At 44.6% G+C, this 25,720-nt stretch overlaps 1 protein-coding gene across 3 annotated transcripts in view; it reads right to left on the bottom strand.

The window, feature by feature from the left end:
* Positions 1 to 970: 970 nt before the first annotated feature.
* SMYD2 (SET and MYND domain containing 2) overlaps positions 971 to 25,720 on the bottom strand; it is a 57,787-nt gene continuing 33,037 nt past the window's right edge. The window contains exons 3-12 of one of the 3 annotated variants that reach the window (XM_030936618.1): positions 22,883 to 22,993; positions 19,580 to 19,640; positions 18,731 to 18,855; positions 12,962 to 13,029; positions 9,964 to 10,066; positions 7,422 to 7,532; positions 6,629 to 6,749; positions 5,519 to 5,693; positions 3,423 to 3,531; positions 971 to 1,401 (exon numbers count right to left, since the gene is read on the bottom strand). In XM_030936618.1, the coding sequence (XP_030792478.1) occupies positions 1,321 to 1,401; positions 3,423 to 3,531; positions 5,519 to 5,693; positions 6,629 to 6,749; positions 7,422 to 7,532; positions 9,964 to 10,066; positions 12,962 to 13,029; positions 18,731 to 18,855; positions 19,580 to 19,640; positions 22,883 to 22,993 (1,065 nt within the window). In that variant the 3' untranslated portion in view covers positions 971 to 1,320. The remainder of the gene's footprint in view (positions 1,402 to 3,422; positions 3,532 to 5,518; positions 5,694 to 6,628; positions 6,750 to 7,421; positions 7,533 to 9,963; positions 10,067 to 12,961; positions 13,030 to 18,730; positions 18,856 to 19,579; positions 19,641 to 22,882; positions 22,994 to 25,720) is intronic. The other 2 variants (XM_030936620.1, XM_030936619.1) reach the window with 2 other exon arrangements.

Consider the following 25,720-nt stretch of genomic DNA (forward strand, 5'->3'; position numbering starts at 1 on the left):
TACTCTTCTCTTTGCACCTAGAGAGCTATTCAGAGCATTTTGCATAGATAGTACCAGGTGTTCAATAAATGTCTTATTGGACTACACAGGACAAAAGAATGCATTCTATCTGCTAAATCCCACCGTGTGCAGTAAACTGTGTGTGAAAGAGGGGCATGAGTGTGTGTGAAGATGCGGGTGCGTGTAGATGAGGAGGGAAGGAAAATGTACCAGATTTATAGCTGTTCTAGCTGTTTTCAGACCATGACTATGAAAGGTAATTGACGTGTAAATTTCAACAGGCTTTACTTATTAACCAGTGGGGAAATTCCTCTCTTTGGACTACAAGACACTGCATTCAGGAACGTGTGCTGGGTCCTTCTGTACAATGGTTGCTAACAAACAACTCCCCAGGTTGCTGCTGTCTAGGCTGTGGGGCTGCAGAAAGCTGGATTCCGGTTGTCTGTGTGGGTAGAGATCAGTGTTTACTCAACAACACAGGGTTGGTTGGTAAGGAAAAAAAAATTTTTTCCTTCCCAAGCATACCCTGGAGTCTTTCCAAAAAAGGAGAGTACTGCACAGAACAATCAACAGAATGAGAGATGGCAAGTCTGCTTTCAGACAGATGGGGACGGAAAAGCCAAGAAAGCAAAGCATGCACTAAGCACCTTTACATACTGAAGGAATGCCCGGCACCAGAGAACAGATTCGAAATCTCGCCTGCTGGAGGGCGCTCAGGTCACTGGACTGTTCCTCCACCACAGATACTTTTCTTTCCTTCTTGTACCTTTTTCTCTTTCTTCCCATTTTCTTCCTCCACAGGCACAGCCCCACAAAAGCTACTGCAGAATAAAAAGGCTGCCTGACCCCAGTACCAAGGAAGAAGACTTGAGTTTGCTGAATTTTGGACAGCACGTGTCACTTCCACTCCAAGACTGGGCGCCCACCACCACTGAGAAATCCTCCCCACAGACAGAAGAAAACACAAACCTCAAATACTGATATCTCTTTTATTTTCTTTCATCATTCAAGTTTGTTCAGAACATTACAAGAGGCATGAAAGAAAAAATAATTGCATTTTTAAAACTCTGTCCAAAGTATAGCATATGAAACCATGCCATTATCTCTCAGGAAACAAAAGCATTCAAAATTAATTTGGTATTAAAGTTCAAGATTCAGACTAACCTCAAAGTATGGCATGTGCAATGTTTAAGTGCAAGAAGTATTTTCATTCCAACTATTTTACAGAGATGCTGGAGTGACGTGTGTAATTTGGAATATTCAAATCCTTTAAGGTTTCTGAACTAAGTGTTTAAATGAAAACTGAAATGCTGCATAGTTTCAGTGACTTTCAATTTCCTGTTTGATCTCAGAAATATATGGATGATCTTTGCCGTGAGCTACTTCCATGATTGCAATGGCCTAGGAAAGAGCGAGACAAACGATAACAGCCTAGAAGCCAATCCCCTCACACCTCCACCCAGGGTAACTTTAAGTCGGATCTCTCTGCTTTAAGGCACAGGATGCAAACTGGCCTTTAGAGCCTATGTTCTCCACCAGAACCTGGCTTTTTTTTGAAAAAAAGGGGACAAGACTATCTGGTAGCGAACTCATCCAGTGCCTCCTGCTAGGTAAAATATTCTGCAAAAATATCCAGGTAGCAGCTGGAGAAATGATGTCATGAAACTGATTTCATGATATTCTCTTGCCCCAAGATTCTAGAAATTTCAGTAAAACATGCTTTAAGGACTAATTTTTTTGATTACGTTCAACCCAGAAAATAGGTGATGCTGGTACAGAAAAGTCTATAGTGAGTTTTACATCAAAGCTATTTTGATTTTTAGTTGACATTACTAATCTGCAAGACCAAGTTAAACTATTTTTCCCTTTCAAAAAGCACACTCTTTCCTTTTAATATATATTCTAAAAACTTAAAGAAATGTAGCAGGTTTCATTGGGGGATGCTAGAGAGAATGTACTTAAGGTTTCTTTATAGTGAGGCAATGTAAAATGGTCAGGTTTCCAGTGGTTTAATCATTTCCTAGCTCTGTGGCCTTGGGTAATTTACTTAACCACTCTGTGCCTCATTTTCCCCAACTGGAAAACTGGAAAATTACCTACCCCTCAGGGTTGTTAATTCAGATACAGTGTTTCGAACAGTGCCTGGCATATAGGAAGTTTACATCAAATGTCATCTCTAAGAATATATTTGTTCTTTTGTATTCAGCCAAATTACTTAGAGAAAAAAGTATTCCCCCAGAGAATTTCTGATGGCTTGTGACTAAGACAGGCATTCCTATCTATTATTTATTCTCCTCCTAGATCTCAAGCCAAGAGGAGGCAGGCCAAGTAACAGTGCAAGCCTTTGGAAATCACCTGTTTCAGGTGTCGACCCTGCCTGGGCAGTCTTTTCAAGACTCACGTTCCTTGCTCAGATCTGCTCCAGCCTTCATTGATCTATTACTTAATCACCTGACACACTTTACAGTTGTGACCTAAATGGCTAATTCTCAGAAGACAAATTCCATAGTTTAAAACAGAAAATTTTGTTTCATGCTCCCTTAAAGCCTGGCTGTGCCCTGACCCTTTTATTTGGGATGCGGGCCTTATTCCATCTTCCCAAATAGTCTATTGGGAAACTTTGGAGAAGGTGAAGGATTATGCCTGCAGGCCCTGTCCATGGCCCCAACATTTTATAAAGTATCTTACAGGAGTAAGTGGACTATCCCCTAAATTACACTGTATTGACTGTGAATTCCACATCACAAACAATGAGAATCAATACTCAGGAGGATGACTCTGACCTCCCGTGATGTGAGGGTCACGGCCTGGCTCCTGGGCAGCACAGGGCAGCCATCGAACTGAAGGCAAATGCTGCCCAGGGGCCTAGCTCCCCACCAGTTTCACCGCAGCCTGAGTGAGAGGAGCTGAAGCTTTCAACTTAGACCTTCATTTGAATGAAGGCCCCGCTATGTACCCTAGGCTATTACTCACCTCATCTGCTTGAACCTCACTTTTCTTCATCAGGAAAGCCTCTCATTTTTGTGAGAATTCAAAGGAAAAGCACACAAGGGTCTTAGTATGTAACTGGTCCTCAATGAACTGAGAGGATGATTACGTGCATTTTAGAAACAGCAAATGCGTAATTCTAACATCCTAACCCTAACTCTCTCTACCTCCTTGATTTCACCACAATTGGGGATCATCATTCTGAAAATCCTAAAGGGCAAACAAATGGAGAATTCCTCCAGGCACAGCAGAGGTGCACTTTCTCACTCCACCCTCACCTGCAGGACCCACCCCCGCTGCTCCCACGGCCAGAGGGTGGGTGAGAGCTGCTCACCCTCCACTGCTTCAGCCATTCAGCCTAGTGAGGCATGAAGGAGGTGCGCTAAGGAGGCCGTCTGGCCACTGGGAATCCTAAGGCCGAGTTACAGACATACCTTCTTCAGGGCTTTCTCCCCTGCGGCTTTGTGTTCCAGGCCCATGTAGAGTCTCCCTAGCTTCAACCACATGGAGGCCACGTTGAGGGAGTACAAAGGATAGTGCTTACTAGAACAAGAGAAGAGACAACAGGCCACTATGTCAGACTGCTGAGCCGCCCACAGGCTGGGTGCAGTAAACCCGGAGGATGCCATGCTCAGGGCCAACCTCTCCCCACCACTGGCCTCTCCAAATCCCACCAGGGTTTGGGTGGAGAGTGTGGATGCTGCCACCCTGCTGAATCATTGCAGACGTCGTTCATTATTGGTAGCTTGTGTGTTTCTGAAAAGTTACATAACAACTGCAGAAGAAATCCTATTCAAAAGCATTTGTAAATGCAACCTTCAATCCCAATCCAGATTTTTCTATTTCAAATATACCCAGAGGAAGACCCTGGGAAAACACCTTGTGAAGCAAATGTCCCATTTATGAAGGCAGCAATTAGGCCTATCACCTTAGGTACTCAGACACACCCACCCACCCAATCCCCCACCCCCACACACACCCACACCAATGTGTCTTAAGACCCCAGCTTTCTGTCACACTATGATATGAGTTGTTTAGCAAAACTGTAAGTGCTCTGAAGTCAGAACACTTCCTATGTCTTCTGGATGTTCTTTCCTCGTTGTCCAGCAGGGGCTTTAGATACAGCAGGTGTTCTCTCTGGCTGTACCTAAAGGCTGACTGATGGGGTCTGTCTGAGAAACAGCCATTTCCCTAAGAACAGGGCCCAGAGGCAGCTGGTGGGTAAGCCAGTGTGTGTGCTTACATGTGTGTAAGAGGTGATGTTAAAGACTAGGCTGTTCCACCCTGTGTCTCCTGAAAGTCAGTCCAAAAAGACATGTTCTAGCTGTATTCCTGGGCAGGAGGCAGCCCTGGGACCCGTGGCCCCACAGAGGACCAGAGCTGGGCTTCTGGGAGGGGCTCATGCAGATAAAGATGGGTCTAGCGCAGCAAGGCCCTGCTGGGAGAACTACAGGGCTGGGATGCTGTCTGTCTGCCCCTCTCTCCCTACAGATCTCACAGAGAGAACTGTGCATGAGGCCAGTGGACTTCCTCATCCACTCCAGGAGAAAGGGAAAGTTTGAGTTTATCCCCAATTTAACAAATTCTGTTTCCAAGAGCTGATTTTCAGAGCTGGCTTCCTTTGGGCTCCCCCTGCTGGCTGATCAGGGCACGGTGGGGTAAGTAGAGGGTGGAGTGGGCAGTGGACATTCAGACCAGACACGACCTTCACAGACCCTAAACTCGGAAGTGGAAGGGGACTGAGGGCTTCTCAAACTCCTGAGAAACACCTGAGATGCTCCCAGAACACAGATTTCTGGGTCTAATGCCCAGTGACCCTGATTCACTTGGCCCACTTGGTGTTGGACGTACCCTATAAATGCATAACATCAATGCCTTTAAAAAGAGCTCCAGTGATCCCATCTAGGCCACCCCAGCCCTGAAGTGTCTAGTCAGAGTCAGAAGACAAAGCCACAACTTCTGTCTGTCACCCACTTTTAGGTTTAGTAACCCTCTCAGGCAGCACATCTCTCCATGGCTAATATTATTACTGCAAATTAAAAAGCCTTTTTTTTTTTTCAAACCTGGGGTGGGGAGATTAGATAACCACGGTCAACCCACGGGTCCCAGAGCTTCCCCATTTGCAAACTGGGGCTGTAATTTGAAAAAGCAAAAGAAGGGGATGGTGTGAGTAACGATGAAAAGCAGGTAAACTTCCAAGTTTAATTGCTAGGTGGTGGGTGGGAAAAGAAGCAAACTAGTGGCTTCTTAAAATTAGCCTGGGTTAACTACTATGGATATGAGCCTGGATGGACCTGGGAGGGATCTTGCCCCAGTATCCGCTGTATAACCTCAACCTGTCTCCTCGGGATGGTGGTGAGAACGGGCCTGACTCAGGAGCAGTGCCCTGCACCAGCACCTCCAGATGTGGGTGTAGAGAAGAGGTACCTGCGCTAGGCAAGTCTGAGCAATGGGCAGGAAGACACTATCGTATACATTCTAAACAACCAATTTCCACTCTGTGGATGATTAGAACAGCCTCTGCAATCACCTGTAGGGCTTAATGATTTTCTGTCCATATTGCAGGGCTCCTTCCCAGTCCTGCATGTACAAGCAGACACCCATGGCCTGGTACATCATGTGCAACATGTACACATTACTGTCCTCAAACACGGAGCTCATCTTCTCCTGGCTGAGCTCGCAGATCTCCAGCAGTTCACTAGGGGGTGCTGTGGAGTCAAGGAAACGGCCGCCGGGCCCATGCTGCCTGGAGACTTCCCCAGCCTGGGTTCAAGGAGTTCTTTCCTCCACTCCACTCTCAACCTCACCCTATGAAAAAGTAACTTACAGAAAGCCAAGCAAACGTGAAAGGAATTATATTTCTCAAGAAGAAAACCTGAAGATCCGAACCGCTCAACTAAAGAATTTTAGCCGCAGGGTCCAGACCCTTAGTTCTGATGTAAACAATGCTGATTAGAATCCCCATTCTAATCAAATTCAAATCCTCACCCAAGTTGGAACTCTGAGCACTACTCCCACAGTGGCAAAGTTCTTTCTTATGCTGAGAAACAATGTGCCTTTCTCTAATTTCCTCTCACTGCTTTTAAATTCTACCATTTAGAGTACAAATCGAATCCCTTTTCAGCTCCCAAGAAAATGCTACAATACAATGGTTAAGAATATGGATTCTGATAGTTAGAGCTGGGAAACAATCCTAGATCCTACCACCATCGGCTGTGTCCTTTGGGCAAATAACTTAATATCTATCAGGCTGTTTCCTCATCTGCTGCATGGGAATGAGCAAAGTCCCTGCTCAGAGTGTGCCAGTGAGGAGAGCTGAAATAAGCAAGGCCCTTGGCACTGTGCCCTGCCCAAAGTAAAATACCCAACGCACAAAGCCATCAAGGCTCTGTCCTTCACGGTCCTCCACCACATGGAGCTCCCAGCCAAACTAGCCAAATAAGGGGAAATAAGATCATACAACTCCGATAGGATGGACACCACATCGGGGTAGTCAGTACGTCTTTACACATTTACCAGGAGACATTCCTCCTTTGGTTTTCAGAATCTTAAATTCATCCTTCTCCTGCTCTCTTTCCAACTTCCCACCTTGCCTTGTTGGCAAGGGATGATAAACCATCAGCACAGTTGTAAAGGATATATTTATAGTGCTTGGCCCTCCGGAACTCTTCAATGACATTGCGTGCATATCTGACCATGTCTCGGATGGCTTCTGCCTTTGGGGGATCGCTGAGCTTCCGGATTTCCACCTTGGCCTTATCCTGAAGGAAATATCCACAAGGGCAATGCAGTTACCGCCCATGGAAACCACACTGATAGGGAAACCTCTCATATAATACACATTCCCATACAGAGAGAGACACTGGCCCCTTCCAACGTTACAAAAGAATGAAAGGAAATCAGGCAATGTATCTAAAGAAATTCAGTACTCCATTACCTTTTTACAGAAACAAAACAAATAGATTAATTTTCTAGATACTCCTTATCTAAAATGTGTTGGCTATGGGCAGATATACATGTTCACACATTTACAAATCAAGAGACTAGAACAAGGAAGGATGGCACTGACGGAACAATTTGGAAAATGCCAGGGAAACATCTACATATTCCGGCGAACAGGCTGGAAAGCCTAAAGATTAAACTCATGCGCTTTTCCCCTCTCCTCCTTTGAGCAGTTGTTTCTTTTCAAGAAAGAGCAGTCTGGCAGACCCTTCTCCTATTTGTACAGTGTAATGGAAATGTTTTCTTTAGCTACTAGGAGCAGGTTTGAACAGAGACCTGGTCTAACTGGATTCCCACTGGCTGTCTTTGTAAGGAGGGTTTAAAGGGTCAAAAAGATCCTAGAGGAGATCCACCAAGTCAGACAAGCTCTTCGGCAGAGAGGTCCTGAGATCAGAGTGCAGTCAGCACTCTTGCCCAATGAACAACCTTACCTTGTCCTTGCTGGTGCACTCCTGGCACTCACAGGTAAAGAAATAAGAATCTCTTAACCGGTCATTCCTATCTTCTGTTGGGTACAGGAGATCAATATAGCTGGTAAAAACCTATGGGGTCCAAAAAGATAACACTTCAGTCTGCTACAGGTAAACTCAATCCTCGTCATTCCCGTGCCTTTGCAGTCACCTGCGGTGGTATCCACGCAGGGGCGGAGGATAAGGTGGGTTGCAGCGGCGGAATGCACTGTTTACTTTAAGGCACTGAATTCCTGAACTGAGCAGCCACCTGACATTGGCTTTCTCTGGAAGGTGTTCATTAGTCCACAGCTGAACTGGGAGCTGAAGCCAAAGTGCAGGTTAGTGGAAAAAGTCTGTAGAATCAAGGAGTCCTTAAAACAGTGACCTTGAGGGTTCAGAGGATCCCTGCCTCCCTCAGCTGCCTCTGCCTGGCCTTCATGTAGTTTGTATTTCATTACCTGGGACGGCGCAAATGCTTCATTGCTGTCATCACTGGGTGCTGTGTACAGGGGAGGGTATGAGCACGCACACACCACGCACACGCAGCTAAGTTCCCCTCCTCCTCACATCACCTGGCAATGGAGCAAGAGGCTCCACTCGGTGGGCTGGGACCCACATCTCTGGGTGGCCAGGAAGCCAGTGGAGGGTGAACACAACTTCTAGGACACCAGAATGCTGCAGCCTGGCCCAGCAGGCAGCTCCTGATCCTGCAGGGCAGGGAGCTTGGAAAGTCCTTACCTTTCATTCATGGGGCTCCACCGTCCTTGCCTTTTCCTAATGGGGTCTGTAACTAAGACTTGGAGCATATGGAGGAGACCAGCATTTAGATGTCCATTATCTACTCACTGGCTGCTCATCCCACACAATCAGGCAAATGTCTGACTGAACAGATGGATCTCACAAAGCCGCTAGCGCGCCAGTGACCGCAGGCACCACCAGGCAGGCAGGGGAGGACACGCACAGGGCTGGGTGCTGCAGGGGCAGCCAAGCTCTCCCCAGCCCACGGGGCAGTACTGGACACGTTGCAGCTCACCCCGAAACCCTGGGGAATGGGGTTTCTCCTCTGAAGAGTAAGTAATCCCCAAAGCATTGAATTCCCCAAAATTAGGTTGCTGCATTTCAGATCCAGGAGAACATGAGGGCAAAAGGAAACCGCAGCCACCCCTGCCCCGCCTCACACTGCAAGAGCCTGCCGATTATCTCTGAAATGACTGACACACACTGCAACATACGGAAGCTTCCAGAAGATGGCGACAAAGGCCACTCCAGTACCACTGCTCACAGCCAGACTGTGCCAGCCTAGCTGACAACCGGCTCATCTCTGCAGTCAGCCCACAGGCACACTGGAGCCGGGTGATTGCATTCTGACTGGCTGCAATTAACCTGTTTAAAGAAAGGCTTCAGGGCAGTCTCCGTAAGACCTTTGGAAACTCAAGACACCCCAGCTGAAAAGGGACACGCCCTCATCATGATGGATTTAGCTGAAGGTAGAAGGGCCAACCTGCACCTTGGGCTTCAGCTCCCAGGCAGCTGTGGATTAGTGAGCGCCTTCCAGAGAAGGCAAAGCACTTCTCATTCAGCACACTGACAGTTACACTTCACACTTCAAATACCCAGGCGTGTACCGTAAAATAGCATTACAAATTGCTAAATTGACATTTAACCTAAGTGTGTGATTACAAAGTTCCTAAAAACTCACGTGTCTTGCTGGGAATTTACTTAAGAACACAGAGCATACTACAGCAATCCACCAGGCCGGCCCTTCCTAGGTGAGATGTCTCATGAGGTAGTCAGGAATCACACATGGAAAGGGAACAGGGAATCGCTGAGCAGGTGATGGAAAGCTGGTTCTCTCCTCGTCCTGAAGCTGAGGAGGGAAGCTAAGGTGCCCCTCGGCCACAGGCTGCCTTGACTTCTCCTATTACTGCATATACCTGGACGTTCGAACTAGATTCCTAAAAAGTGAACTGCAACCTGAAGTTCAGATAGGGAACTGACAGAACATGAAATGCTGATGTGTCACTTGCAGTGCCAGCTCTTCAGCTATTGCTGCGTCGCTGGCTTTCTTTTGCTTCGGACCTTTGAGGGATGGTGGGAAACAAGCAAGAATTCATGAAAAAAATAACATACAATCAAGCTCAAGCTCAGCTGTTTGGCAATCGGGATACAGAAACTCTGAAGAGAATCAAAAGTTTGACTGAGGTCATTTTGGTAGTAAATGTCTTCTTTCTCTGTAAATCCCTATAAAGCTTTGTGAGAAATCTGACTCAAATTTATTATTTCCTGTTTTTCTTGACCAGAGATGGAAATGGTGAGCACCAAACAGAAGCCCCAAAGTGTGGGAATCTAAGCTACAGGTCACAAACCTGATCACCGACTCCTGGAGAGCCTGGGGGCGGACGCAGCTAAACTGCTGGAGGCATTCACAGCTCAGTCAAGTGACACTGCACGGATCTGTCCACACTGCCTTTTAAAAGAGTAGTCTCAAGCCCGCTGCAGCCACCCATAGCCATGAACTCACCTCCTCTCCCGGCTTGATTTCCTGTACAGCTCTGACTTCTGCCAGGGTCCCTTTGTAGGTCACAATGACATTGGGGCAACAGCTATGATTCATCAATGCAACGCTGTCAGTCAGAAGAGAAAACCCAGTTTTTAAAATGAGATAGGCAGACTGTTTAGTCTCCTTCGCTACTTACTTGCTAAGTCAGAGGAACTGAATCTTTGCAAGACATTTCTTTAAAAATCTAATAGTTGGCTATCATATTCTAAGAGGTTGTTCTGCGTGCACTGATAATCCTATCCACCATCTAAGACTTTCACCATATTAAAAACTGAAATCCACAATTCACGTACTATCTAAGCCAAAACCAAAAAACACACAACAGCAAAAACAATAAATGCCACAAATATTCCTTCCTGATAGAAGGCGGCTCTCAGAGCCCAATACCCACAGCTAACTGCTACTCCACTATACATTGTCAAAGACAGGTGTGTTGTCGTTTTCAAGCAGTTTTTTGTATTAGTGGATTATTTCTCACTTTTTTTTCAGATGTTGAGAAATGCCAGCTTCCTAAGGGAGGAAGGGTGTGTGATCCCCTGAGAGACCCGGAGACACCCGTCTGAGTTTCTCTGTACCTCAATTTCCTCATCTGGAAAATTGGGACATTACTGCTCCTGCTGCTCACTGTCTGCTTTTCAGGGACAGCGAGAAGGAGAGAGAGAGATTCGCCTATGCGACGTGCTTTGAGCTTTCTGATTATATCAAGGTCAAAGTTCTGAGAACAGAAATTTCTAAACTACAGGGAAAAAGTGCTTGATCTCTGAAAATGTTGCCTTTGAAATCACAATGCCAATATGATTTCAGCCCAAAGGGATTTCTTCCCCCAATTAAAACTGCCCAGAAACTGGGGCTCATGCTCCTACGGGCACTCACAGCCATGCGTGTCATTGCTCTGGTGGCCTATGTCACCTCCCTGACCCTCCAGAGACCACAGCCCCTCTCCAAGAATACAAAAAGGGAAAGGGGTTTCCAAGCCTGATGAGGATGAACTGCCTCAGGCTGGTTATGGCCAAGGGCACTCCCCCACCTCCTGGTTGCTAAAGGCCTAAGCAAAGTATGTGGTTGGCCTGGTGCCTGAGATAAACAGGTAGCAACTTCCTGGTCTTGACCTTGGGGAGGGCCCCCTCTGCACTTCACCAAGGCCCACTTGGCTTCCTGGAAAGTGATGCCCAAGGAATCAGGCCCTAGGAAATCAAATACACAAATGCATCAAAGGGTAGTTGTATTAAAATAAAAGCACATTTCTAAAACCATCTTGCGGAAGTATTAAATAGTTCAAGGCAGACTCAGGTATCTTTTTAATGAAGGTGGGGGAAATGCACTAAGGCAAAGACCGTAAAACAATGTGTGTTCTTGGTATCACAATTCTGTTGGCAACCACTGACAGGTGTGAATCCTCAAAGCACCTCACTCTTTTTTTTTTTTTTTTTTTTTGAGATGGAGTCTCACTCTGTCGTCCAGGCTAGAGTGTAGTGGTGCAATCTCAGCTCACTGCAACCTCCACCTCCCAGGTTCAAGTGATTCTGCTGCCTCAACCTCCTGGGTAGCTGGGATTACAGGTGTGTGCCACCATGCCCAGCTAATTTTTGTATTTTTAGTAGAAACGGGGTTTCACCATGTTGGTCAGGCTGGTCTCCAACTCCTGACCTCGTGATCTACCCGCTTTGGCCTCCCCAAGTACTGGGATTACAGGTGTGAGCCACCGCGCCTGGAAGCACCTCACTCTTAATCTTTTAGTCTTTTAAGATATTGAGAACAGAGACATTCCATAGTTCATTTCAGTTCTAAAGGTGTCAATATGCGCCTTCTTCAGTGGGTCCAATGGCCTCTTTTTCTCCTGCCTTTTTCCAGGGGCTGAAGTAAAAAAAAAAAAAAAAAAAAAAAAAAAAAAAGCTTCTTTCTTCACTACCAGAATTTCAACTGCAGATGATGCCATTTTGGCCCCAAGGACAAATATTACATGAATAAATTTTTAGTCTCTCTGGTTCAAGTAAGCCTGTGACAGCTGCTCATGAGACACAGACCGTACGTATTCTTCTGTTTCTGACCTACACAGTGCACAACGTCTGGCAGAGGCACACAGAGCTAAGGGCAGGCATATCACACAGGGCAAATGCATGAGTGTTAAGGGTCTCCTACATATGTGGCAACCTACAGCCAAAGACCCCTGCAGCATATGTTAAGCAACCTCCCTCTAGATAGAACTCATCTACAACGTGGATTAATTTGGAGGGTGGGGGCATGCATGATGAATTCCTTGGCTCTATCTGTGAAGCAAGGGTTTGATTTCAGGGACTGAAGCATTTTGGAAATACTAATTCCATGAGACAGACAAAGACAAAATCATTCTGGGCAATCCATTAAAGTCAGATCTACAAAGATCTCCATTTGTCAACTGGCTAGCCTTTGTTGAATTACTCAAGTATTCTTCAAGTCGAGAGAAAATCCTATAGTTCTTTGAAATTTTTTTCCGGCCCACTACTACTTCAGCATATTCTCCCTCCAAATTGTGCTGTTTCTGTACTGGTATTTATCAAAAAGAACAGATGGAGAAGAAGCTCATATATTCTGTACTCAAGCCTGTGGCCAAGTCTTGGTTGGCAATTAATGTTTCACTTTGAGCATAAGAAATGCAAAGATTTCCAGAACCACAGATAGGCAGAAAGCAAATTTCTCAGCAGGGCATGGGCTGTTCCTTCTATGCACACTATAAAATATTCTTTAATAACAGCTCTCTGCCTAGCAGGACTTAACAAGCAACTGTTCTCTTAACTACTACCTTTGGATCCTTAAGTGTAGGGGAAATATTTTGAAACCTGGCAGATTAAAAAGCTGTTTTAATTCACTTGGAGTTTCATGTCTGCCACATGCAGTTAGGTGGGTTATTTAAAAATGAAAAAAAAATCAAATTAGTGTTAAGTAAGTAAAAAGGAAAGAAATGAAGTCAAACTCAGCCTACTCAGGAAATATCGCTGATCCCAAATGAGAAAGTTCTTCGTCTTCAATTGTGAAGCCATTACAGTTAACCTGTGGCGAGAAAAAGAGAAAGAAAAAAAAATGAGCTAGAGCTTCTCTCTGGGTAGAAATCATTTTTTAAAATTTTGACCTTTAACAAATTAGGAAGATGTTTTGGTGTAGTGGTTTTAAAACCTTTCTTTTGCCCATGTTATTGTTCAAACAAAATTTACTTATCAGTTCCATGCATAAACAAACAAGCAGAACTGTGATGCATCCCTTAGCGTAGCCTACCTACCATGTGAATACAGTGGCCTACGCATGCCAAAGACCCCCAAGACTCTGACTGACGTTTGCATACTTGCATGGGAGTTAAGATACCTGGAGTCTAATCTCAATTCTGCTACAGCTCTGTTGTATGATCGTGAGCCTATCACTGAATCACTGTGTCTTTAAAGAAAAGAATCAATCTGGCTGGGCACGGTAGCTCATGCCTGTAATCCCAGCACTTTGGGAGGCTGAGGCGGGCGGATCACCTGAGGTCGGGAGTTCGAGATCAGCCTGACTAACATGGAGAAACCCCATCTCTACTAAAAAAAAAAAAAAACACACACACAAGATTAGCCAGACGTGGTGGCGCATGCCTGTAATCCCAGCTACTTGGGAGGCTGAGGCAGGAGAATCATTTGAACCCAGGAGGCAGAAGTTGCGGTGAGCCAAGATCACATCATTGTACTCCAGCCTCGGCAACAACAGCAAAAATCTGTCTCAAAAAAAAAAAAAGGAATCAATCTAATGCTCATTTCATAAGGTGAGGCGGTAATATGAAGCCCTTATTCATCTAATCTAATTGCTATGCCTCTCTCTGTTAGGGAAGGCAGAGGGATTGAGGGCTTAAAGCAAAGGCACTGAGACCTTGCCTTTCAAGTCTCAGCCGAATCAACTACAGGCCACCTTCTCACCCTTTAAAAGAAATGTGCGGGGCAGCTGGCTCACGCCTGTAATCCCAGCACTTTGGGAGGCCAAGGTGGGTAGATCACCTGAGGTCAGGAGTCCGAGACCAGTCTGACCAACATGGTGAAGGCCTGTCTCTACTAAAAATACAAAAATTAGCCGGGCCTAGTGGCATGCACCTGTAATCCCAACTGCTCCAACTACTTGGGAGGCTAAGGCAGGAGGATCACTTGAACCTGGGAGGTGGAGATTGCAGTTAGCTGAGATTGCACCACTGCCCTCCAGCCTGGACGACAGTGTGAGACTCTACCTCAAAAAAAGAAAAAAGAAAAAAAAAGAAATGTTGCATAGAAAAATACCAAGGGCAACTTTCACCATTCTGGAAGCCTAACTTAGAGCAAGCAGGCTGAAAATGAGGACTGTACATGCCTAACTTATGTACTCTTCTATAAACTCATTCTTTCCACAGATATGTCCTGGGAGCCCTCACATCCTGGGCACTGGGCACAGAAAGACAAACAGAAAGACAAACAGGTTGAAAATTTGTGGCATCAAAGAAAACCAGACTATTAGAAGACAATTCGGTAGGTGATCTTCATATGTCTCTAAAATTTCATTGCTGGAAGAAAACTCAGAGTCTACTTTTTAGAGGACGAAACTGAAGTCAGAGAGGAACAATGATTTGTCCACAGTCACAGAGCTACTTAGTGACAAAGGCTGAGACTCCTGCTTGTCCCATGCTGCTATGAAGTCTCTGTCCGTGAGGCACTCACACTGAACAATTCCAACTGCACTTGGAGACACTGAACTGTTACAATTCAGGTCAACAGATGGGGTTTGTAAAACTAGCATCCTCCAAGCACTCACTCTGGGCCAGGCACTGTGCTAGGTACTTCAGATTTACCATCTCATAAATCTGTAATATCACTATAGCATTACTACAGCAACTCATTGTACAGATGTGAAAATTGAGGCTCAGGAAGGTTCAATGATTAAGTGACTTACTTGCTCAAGGACATGTAAATGATAAGTGGCAGAACAGGAGTCAGAATTCAATTCTGACAGCAACTCTGGTTTCTTCACACTGTACCACGTTCCTTCTAAAACTGCTCAGATCTACTAAAGGCTAATGTGGTTAGTCTGCTTCACGTTAAAGGGCCAAACGCAGGGGCTTGAAAACCTTGGCATACAAAGCGATAAGAGCTGTATGATGGGTATGACTTGCAGTATTCACAGTTCAACATAAAAAGCAGAAAATGGGAGGGTACTGTGGGTTAGTAAAATAATACACAGCCTTTGAAATCCTGAGGGGTTGGGCATTTGTCAGTAGAAGACTTAGCATACTATTTTTTGTGCCAACTCCAAGTACCTTGACCAATTCTGTCATACAGACATTGACTAACAACCATTAACCAATGACCATCAACCAACACTAGGTAAGAGTAAATTAAAGTTTTCATTCATTCAACAAAATTACCAGAGCATGACCTGTATCCTGTATTACACTGGCTTCTAAAGGATCTGTGTATCATCTCAGACTGAATACTAGCACGCCTCAGCAGTGTCTGGTACAAATGTTTTCAGAATGAAACAATGAATCAGACAAGTTTGCAACAGTTTTCAAAACTGAGCTAGGGATAGCTTCTGACTACTTTGGGAGATGAGATTCTTATTTCACTGCTTTTTCAGTTCCTCCTCTGCAGCAAGCCCACTTAGACCAGTTGATGACTCCAGATTCCTTCAGATTCAATCACTTTATGACCATCAGTCCCTTTATTCCCTCCCCCATTCCTCTTACTGTGGAAGACTGTGTGTGTTTCTTCATAAGCTAAGGCTTCCACGAGCCTAAGAGTCATTACTTTTCCTTTCGTGATGGTGTTTAAGCCTACTTACATAGCAATTTTCCTGCCAGCTTTCCCTCCCTTCTGAAATAACCCTAGAGAAAAAAAGTGAACTTGTGTGTTAAGAAAAAATGCATGGTCCATGGTCCTTTTGCTGAAGTCAAATCAGGCGTAAGAACCTTGCTAAAGCTATTCTCATAATTAGCATTTAGACTAGATGTCGGCTGCACACCAAAAATACACTTCCCAATCATGCATATGTTCCCAGTGATCAGAACACACCTCGATGCTGTCAAAGATGTGTGGTCACCTTCTGCTGCCAGCTGCTGCCAGGTCTTGAGGTAACCCACAACAGCCTCCCGTGGACCAGACGGTGGAAAGGGTTCAGGGGTTGGAACAGCAGACATGTAGCTGCTGGCTGAGAGGTGGGACGGTGGCATGTGGCTACAGCAGCACTTTGCATTTTTGCTTTGGAGTTTTCTTTGGGGATAGTAAATGTCCCCTTTCAAATTTACATATGAAAAAAGTATATGTGTATATATTTGTGTGAACACATATAATCTCAAAATGTATACTTATTTGATAAAGTCAGTAAAGGAATTAATTCTCTGTAGTCACATGTGTGTATACATGTGTATGTATATGTGTGTATATACACATTTTTAAGGTATACAAATGTTCTGAATTTTCTGAGTCAGTCCATATTTCAAAGAGTCAGTCACTTTCACCACAAATATACTTCTACTTGTGAGATCGAGTGACTTGATTTTTGGTTATGAAAATGTGGTCCTATAACTACTGTGTCAACATTGAGAAATCCTATCAGCATGCATCACTGCGTTAGAGGAAAAGCTATCTTTTTCCATAGCCAGAAAAGTAGATACTTTATGTTTACTTCATCTCTATGCTTTCTCATATAACCATACTTCATCTAATCCAGAAAAAAATTATGTATTCAATTTTTCAGATAATGTAAGAGAAGTCGATTCCTCACTTCCCATTGTCAGCCAAATCTACTGTCTCAGGATACTTAGGAAAGTACAATATAAACCCAGGATAATAAGAAAATTAGAAAGGTCTTTTATTCCTTCTACCTTAACACTCAAAACTTGAAGCCACTTTTTTACCTACAAGGAATAGCATATTTTTCTGATTATGACAGTCACATAACCGAAATATATATAAATAAACACAAAGTTTATAAAAGAATTCAATAAATTGTTAATAGTGGTTCACAGTTGTGGGAAGCTGAGGTGGGCAGCAGTGATGAATGACTCACTTCCCTTTTTTTTTTTTTTTTTTTCTCTTTATAGACATGCTCTCACTCTGTTGCTCAGGCTGAAGTGCTGTGATGTGATCATAGCTCACTGCAGCCTCGAACTGTTGGGCTCAAGCAATCCTCCTACCTCAGGCTCCTGAGTAGCTGGGACTACAGACACATGCCATGGTGCCTGGCCACTTTCTTTATGTGTGTAATTTTTAAAGTGTGTGCTTTTTGACTTTTTCTCCTTCTTAGCATGCTTTTTGTAAGTTATACATGCTCAGTTGTAGAAAATCCAGAAAGTCACCCAGTAAAAAACCTAAACTTTCCCCCAACTCAGAAGACAACAGTGTACTTCCACTTAATCTTTAAGTTATGTATGTGTGTTTTCGTATTATACCCTTTTTTCATACTGCTTTGATACTTAATGTTATGTCATCAGCATTTCTCACACCTTTTGACAGTCTGTGAAACGTAACTTATAAAGGTTATGTAACCCTCCATCACGTGGAGATGCCATTATTTATGTAACCAAACTCCCACTACTGGCCATTTATAGTATTTCCTTTTCCTCTTTCCTTTTCTTCTTCCCTTCCTCCCCTCCTTCCCTCATTCGTTCTTTCTTTTCTGCCTTTGGCTTTTAAAAGAATCCTACAATGAACAATTTGTATGTACATCTCTGTCCATGATTTCTGATTATATACTTAGGACAGATTCCTGCAAATAGAGTTACTGGGCAAAGTGTGCATTAGGTAACACTTATTCTATTCTAAGATAAAACCATGGAAGTGTCCACTTCATCTCTTTTACACATCCGGAGATTGATGAAGCTTCTTGCTCCCGTGGAGCAGAATTCTAGTATTTCTCTGGGAAGGTCACTTTCAACTAGATGCCCAGTTTATAGAGGAAACTGCAAAGGCACACGGGAGAGAGAAATCCAATCTAGTAAGTCAGGCCAGGAAGAACCACCCTCACAATAACATGAAGGCTGTACGTTCCCCAAGGCATGGCCGCTGCACCCTTTCTTCTCTCCTCCTAACAATGCCCAAGTCTTCGCCTTGCCAGTGGCCTAGTTTCCAAAGCTGTAATCACTTTCAAATTGCTCTTGCTTAGAAACCTAAGTTTTCCTTAGATCTGATTTCGGTAAACTTAGGCTTCTCTAAACAAGATTTCTTAGCCACCATCAGGAAAGACTTCCCACACCTAGACCCACTTGGGCTTCTCTCAGCAGTGACTGCCCTTCCTCAGGCCATCACAAAGGGCCCTCCTGTCGGGGGCACCTGTTTTTGCCTCCGCTCTAACAGTGCAGCCTTGGTTAGAGTGAAAAAACACTACAGATAGAACAGAAGGTTCAAGAGAGTAAAAGTTAAATTTAATGTAGGAACTTCAAATGATCTTTTCTTTGCAAAGAGCTTAAAGTATGCCAGAGTCCCAGGGCACTGACAACTCCTTTGTTTTCATGAACTCTTCGTGAGGCAGAGGCAGAGGCGAATTTCCTACACTCCACCCATCAATGAGGGCCAGCAGAGAGGACCTTGATCTGCTCAAGGTCACCAAGCAAGGCTATGGCAACACAGGGTCCAATTGGCTCAGAGCTTCATTGTCAGGAAGATGTCATCGTTCTATTTGCATTCATCTTCACTGAGTGCAGTGCTGGGGAGAGGGGCTTGGAGAGGGAAAGGCCAGACTGAGTGTTACCTGCTGTTGGCATCCTTACCTGTGCAAAGAGTACTACGAGACCATCATTGTCGGGGAATTCGAGATGCTTGGAGTAAAAGTGATGGAGAGCAGCAATGTCACTCTGAATCAAATCCTTCTTCTCATTGTCTAACTTATCCAGATCTGTGGATAAATAATCCATTATTCTCACCTGGTAGAAAACACAGGCTTTCTAGCTACATCCTTTGTTGCTGTAAATGATATAGAGGAAAGGAAAGGGCGAAAAAAAAAAAACCCAAAACTAACATGTTGAACCCCCAGAGAACATTCTTCCCCATCACTTGGTTTAACTGACAAACTCTAGGGAAAGAAAGCAAGCCATTTCTTCTTCCTCTCCCTCTGATGACTAGAAGTCACTCAGGACATGAGATTTCAACTGAGTGTTAGTGACGAGGTCAGGGATGAGTAGCCATGACTCATAAACAGCTTCAGCCTAGTCAAGGGCCCCCCAGTTGGCCCAGGAATCTGGGCCATGGTCAAACAACTGGACAACCCCTGATTTCATGGCTTTCAGTAAAAACATCAGCTATTTACAGGACTGCAATTCAGCAAAGATCCAAAAATATTCAGCATGCCAAGAGGGCCAGTAGGAGGTAGCTCAGGGTGCAATAATTCATCTTGGGAGCTCCTACCTCCTTTAATTATTTCCTAACAATCCTGTCAACTCAGAAGGAAAAAGCTAAAAGTGCTTTTCAAAATAGCACAAAAGTCAAAATAAAAACTAGTAATGAAAGAAATCACTACTCCTCTGAGCACAGGCTAGCCCGTCCTCACTTCAATCCTGCTGAACCCATGTGAAATCTGTGGCTGAGAGAACTGCACGGCTGGTCACAGAAAAAAGACTTACGTGATTCAAACTCCTTCACGGCTAACAATTTTTCCGAAGGTGTTCTCTCTGGGTGGATTTTCTAGCAATTGGGGAAGACATCATACAGATACAGATTTTTTAACAACCAGTGTAGAAAGTGGCACTTTCACTTTTACATCAACAAAAAGAAAAAGGAACAATTCTTAAGGAAGTAAAACGGGCACCCAAGGACTCCACCACTAGGGCCCTCCAACAACCAAATCCAAAGACTCTTCTAAAGCGCTTTTTAAAATGTTCTACTGCGTACCTAACACCCTGATAATACTATCCACATAGTAGGCTCAGAAATGCCTGTTATGGGAAAGAACAGGGCCGGACAACAACTTTTTAGGGTCTTTTATTAAAAGGACTGGGTCTACAGACAAACCATCCTATTTATTATTTCGCCTTCTAAAAAGGAACAAAATCAAACCCCCCATCCATTTTACACTTTCTTTAAGCATAGGCTAAAATGATCTCAAATTCTGTGTTTCAAAAAGAACACTTTTGGTTGTATCTGTGAGCCCAGATTCACTTTAAACGTGTTGCTGGCTTTGTTCTAGACACCCCAAGAGGAGCTAACAATAGTAAACCCGCTAGGCTTTGAGAACATGAATAAACTTGGTGTTGACAAGAGTTCAAAGGCAGAGCTCAGGAGCTGGCCCAAGGCCGTGTCTTTGTAATCTGGCTATTCAATTTGGGGATACAGGTGGTCTAGCAGGGCACGCTCACTTCCCTAGTTAACATGTTAAGCCTCCCCTTGGTAGTTTGGTAGCCTGTCTCCCCTAATCCTTTGCAAGCTACTAGAATACAAATGGTCTGTTTTTTTAATCATCAAGTCCTATAGAGATGAAAAGATGGGCAGGTAACTTTCATTTAATACACTATTAGTAGTAGTAGTAATTATAATAAAAGTTGAATGAAGCTTGTATAAACTCATCTTTGCATTCAGACTACCCTCCTGGTGCCGAAATATCTCAATAGTTCTTTTTTAGAGCAGAAATCTTCCATTCACGGAATGCACTTTTATAAGATTTATAAGTCATCTCTCTTGGGAAAGCTTTTCATTCAGGAAAGTCTACCAGCCTCTTCTGAATTCTTAAAATATTACTATAAATATCATCAATAATTCAGGAGAAGAAAATAATAAAACACCGGCTTGGCCACCCAACCCTCCCAAGATGCGCAGAGATCCCATCTGATGACTTACTGGCTCTGATGCCTCACCCAGTCATCCTATTCCCTCTGACTCATTCAGCCCAAATACTCTGCATACATTTAAAGATAACTGTTATTAAGGATCCGAAAGTTAACCTCCTGCAGGGAAGGAATTCTGATGCTTTAGTCTCACTCTACAGGCAACCCATGAATGGCTTTGGATACTCTCAGCTGGCGAGGTAGCATTTCAGCAAGCACCTGACCTAAGCTGAACATAGTGGAAAGATGACCTCAGAGTTTGGAAATGTTCTACTTCTGTTTACACAGCCCAGGATCCTAACTTGGTCTGGTGACAGATACATGCTAACCATTTCCATCACATTTGGTTTAGATTAAAAAATAGAAAAACTTTAAGGGTAAAGGAGGGCTGGCAGGTATATGGAAGAGGTAGATGAAATTTCAGTTTTGTTTTTTTTTCATTTTTAAAGACAGGGTCTCATTTACTTTGTTGCTCAGGTTGGAGTACGGTGGCACAATCACAGCTCACTGCGCCTTGAAGTTCCGGGTTCAAGCAATTCTCCTGCCTCAGCCTCCAGAATAGCTGGGACCACAGGTGTATACCACCACACCTGGGAAATTTTTTTAATTTTTAAAATGTATTACAGAGAACGGGTCTCACTTTGTTGCCAAGGCTGGTCTCCAACTCCTGGATTCAAACAATCCTGCTGCCTTAGCCTCCCAAAATGCTAAGATTACAGGTATGAGCCACTATGCCTGCCCAGACGAAATTTCAGCTTTAAAAGATTTATAGTCCAGAGGCCCTGCCACCAACTTCTCTGACAACACTGAGGAGCAAGACCTCCACAGCCTGGACACAGGCCTTCTAAGCCCCACACTGCCTATTTCATTGGATCACAAGGACAAGTCCTATGGCATTTTCCTGTCCTCTTTTTAGTTTGGCCCTTCCAAGATTGGGTGTCTAATTATCATGCAATCAGCAAGAACGAACCAGATCGGGGGAGAACAGTCAGTGTGGTGGCTAAAGCAATTTCATCCTGGATGTTGATGCACCATGTTGACTTCTGGTTAACTCCTGCTCTGGGAATGCTTCTAAGATTTCTACTTTATCTACAGTTACCTTAAATCCTGCCTTAGGTCAAAACAATCTTGAGCACAAATCTTGCTCTCAGGCAGATTCGCATAGCATCCTTACATTTCCTTTCAACTGCTGTACACATTTCTTCCCCATGGTATATAAGCCCTGGGTCTGGCGGGTAATGGTGCAGGGATCCACCATTTTGTCTTGCTGCCGCCCAAGACATAGACATGGCTTCAGTTCATAAGTCCTAGTAAATGTTTCTAATAAGCTGGATTTGTCAGCTTCTTTCTTCTGTCTCTCAGCTTCCTTAGTCTTTGAGGGTAAGTTTGCATAGGCCTGCCCACCAAGCCTGTGCCCACCAGACCAATAGTCTGACTATTCTAACTCTGAATAGTCAGAGTTGGCATCACCTCTGGAGAAAGCCATTGATGACTATCATCTGTTTCCATCAAGGGCGCCTCTTTCTTTCCTTCTTCTTCACTTTTTTCTTTTTTTTTAAACTCTCTTCCCCTCTCCCTTACCTCTATTTCTACTTTTCCACTCTTTCTCTTCTTTGCACATGTCATAGTCGTGGCTGTTCCATCCAATTCTTTGCCTGCCTATGCACAGGCAAGAAAGGAGCCAAGAAACAGCAGAATATTGCACAGGACAGGGGAAAAGAGTACACTCTTTATGTCAGAATGGAAAGAGGGGAAAATCTCAAAGCTGCTCAGACCAATCTGCTTCCCTAGGAAGCTCTAATTATTTGGGGTCAGGCTTTTCATGTCATGTACTTCTATGTAAACCTGTCATGAAAGCAGCTCAGAATTTCAGAGCTGTGGCTATGCTCCTGGTCTGGGGTGAGCAACAACCTAATTGCACAGGGCACACAACGAACCAGATTATGCCTGGAGTATTTTCCCCACCCTTGTCCATATGGATATGATAGGAAATGGAGTCCAAGGATGTTTAACGAGAGATGGTTACCAAAGGTCAGTTACTCATCTTTCTGACCTTTAAAAATAAAATAAAATAAAATGCACTTGAACACTGTCCCATTTCCTCACCTGTTTGGCCAGAATCCTTGCTGTTAGTCTTACAGTCTCCGAGGGATTCCAGTTTTCCCCAAAAACAACCATGGGAGAACATTCCAGCTTGTGCATGGGCCAATCTTCCTTCTGGGAAGATTGAAAAAAACATTATTAAAGAACAGCACATACACTGGAATAAAGTGTGAGAGAAGAGGATGCAATGAGTCCCCCTAGTTAAGGTCAAGTAAAATATGTTTCCTTTTGGAAAACACGAGGATGCTCAAAAAAGCTAGAGATAAAAACATCCTTTAAGATAGACAGGATTGTATGACCTTGACTCAGGCCTGGTCAAGGTTGTTGGGATGAGAAGATCTACTTTGTGTTTTTTCCTCAAGCACCTCATGGTTTTCTGCAGCTCCTCATTATTCCAAACAACACATACATTTTTCCATTATCTGTTCAAGCTGTCAAATTGCAGAGGGAGCGATTTGAGTATCAGCCATTGATTTGGCTCTGTTGCCTCACAGTTCCGCTCTGGTTTTGTTCTCACGTCAGGGCAAATAATGGAGAGTTGACTTACACAGCAATGAGTCTCTTTTACAGGTGGCTTTTTAAAAAGCACAAATGAGGGTTCCATGAAGGGCAACACTGGAAGAAATTTAGGGATATTTAGGACTTCCCAAAGATGCACTGGATAAAACAGTAGTATTCTTTCTTTCTTCCTTTCTTTCTTTTTTTGAGATGGAGTCTCGCTCTGTCACCAGGCTGGAGCACAGTGGCAGGATCCCGGCTCACTGCAACCTCTTGCCTCCTGTGTTCAAGCGATTCTCCTGCCTCAGCCTCCTGAGTAGCTGGGATTACAGGTGCTCACCACCATGCCCAGCTAATTTTTGTATTTTTAGTAGAGATGGGGTTTCGCCATGTTGGCCAGGATAGTCTTGATCTCTTGACCTCATGATCCATCTGCTTAGGCCTCCCAAAGTGCAGGGATTACAGGCTTGAGCCACCATGCCTGGCCTAACAGTAGTATTCTTTCTATCATATGCCCTGAAGTTTTCCTGCCCCAGGTAGGGGGATGAAGGACACTTGCTGCTGGAAGGGTGGAGGCGTCATCACTTGAGATGGGGAAGGCACTGAGAGAAGGACACCATGGCGTTTTGGAGGCCAAGGGAGGAAAGTACTTTGAGGACTAGGGAGTAAACGATGATGCCAGTGCTGGAGATAGGCTTAGTGTGAGATGACGGAGAATGTGATTTGGAATCATGGAAGCTTGCTGGTTTTCATAAAAACCAGTTTTGGTGGGATGATGGGGTAAGAAACGACTGGGAGCAAATTCAAGAGAGAATGAAAGGAGACACAGCTTAGAGTAGTGGAAAGTTGCGGGGGATTTTTTTTTTTTAGGTGGGAAATGTCAGAGCACGTTGTATACTGATGGGAGCCCTTACAAACTGTCTCTTTCACGATGGGGTACTGTCCTCTCTGTCCTTGACCTTCCCTAGCTCAGAAAATGGCCATAAATGCTCAGGGCAGGGAGGCTGACATGGGTGGATCACCTGAGGTCAAGAGTTTGTGACTGGCCTGGCCAACGTGGTAAAACCCCATCTCTACTAAAAATAAAAGAATTAGCCGAGCGTGGTGGCGTGTGCCTGTAGTCCCAGCTACTCGGGAGGCTGAGGCAGGAGAATTGCTTGAACCCAGGAGGCGGAGGTCGCAGTGAGCCGAGACTGCACCACTGAGCTCCAGCCTGGGCAACAGTGTGAGATTGTGTCTCATAAATAAAAATATATGCGCAGGCCAAAAAGCTAGAGTTATCCTTGATGCTGCTCTCTCACTAACACTCCACATTCAGTCAGTTCTAGCAAATCCTCTGTCTCTGCCCGGAATCTGATCCCTTCTTAGTACCCCAACCTTTCTACCCGGCTGCAGCCCCAACGTCTCTCATGACTAATGTCCTGCCACTGCCTTCTAACTGGATGCCCGCTTCTGTCCTTGCTCCCATGGACTAGGTTCCAGAGAGCCGCCTGAGGGATCCTGTTGACAAAACTCAGATCAGGCCAGTCCTCAGCTCAAAACCTAACGGCTTTTCTCATCCAGGCAAAAGGCCAAGCACTAAAGGTAACCTAGGAGGCCATACGTGATGGGAGTGCCCCTGCACCACCCTTAGCCCATCATCTCCCACTGCACTCTCGCCTGCCTCACTGCACTTGGCCACAGCAGTGTCCTGGCTGTGCCTGGAGCCATGCACCTGCCTCAAGGCCCTTTGCACTTGCTCTGTTTTGTGGCTAGCACTCTCCTCCCCTGGATATCTATGTGGCTCCCTCCCTCCTCCTCTCCAGCCACTGCTGGAATGTCACCTTCTCAAGATACCTGCCACCATCACCCTGTCAGAAACAGCACTTCCCCATCATTCTCCCTTTCCTTGTTTTCTGCAGCTTCCTAGTACTTCTCACCACCTGAGCATATTACATATTGATTAGTTGTTTGGTTTAGTATCTGTCTCTCCCCAGGAAAATAAAGAAACTTTATTTTGTTCATAGCTGTAACCCCAGAACTGACAACAGTGCCTGGCATTTACTAGGCACTCAATATAGTTGCTGAAGGAATGAAGATGTCTCCCTACCCCCTTCCCTCCAACCTGATCCCCCAAGAAGGAAGCACATACTGTCACTTAATGATTTAATGCAGTCTGTGGTACAGCCCCTTAGCTCAAGTTCTGGGCCAAGATGTTCTGCAGAGTTAAATAACGCCGCGCCAAATATAACTAAGAGCAGGGAGGAAAAGAAATGACAAGATATGCACAAGGGAGAAGAGAATCTGTTTTTAGCCAAAGCCTAAAATGAGAGCATGGTGATGAGGCAAAGAGGTGGGAACAGG

This window comes from Rhinopithecus roxellana, chromosome 8 (assembly GCF_007565055.1).
Source record: "Rhinopithecus roxellana isolate Shanxi Qingling chromosome 8, ASM756505v1, whole genome shotgun sequence".
Taxonomy (NCBI): Eukaryota; Metazoa; Chordata; class Mammalia; order Primates; family Cercopithecidae; genus Rhinopithecus; species Rhinopithecus roxellana.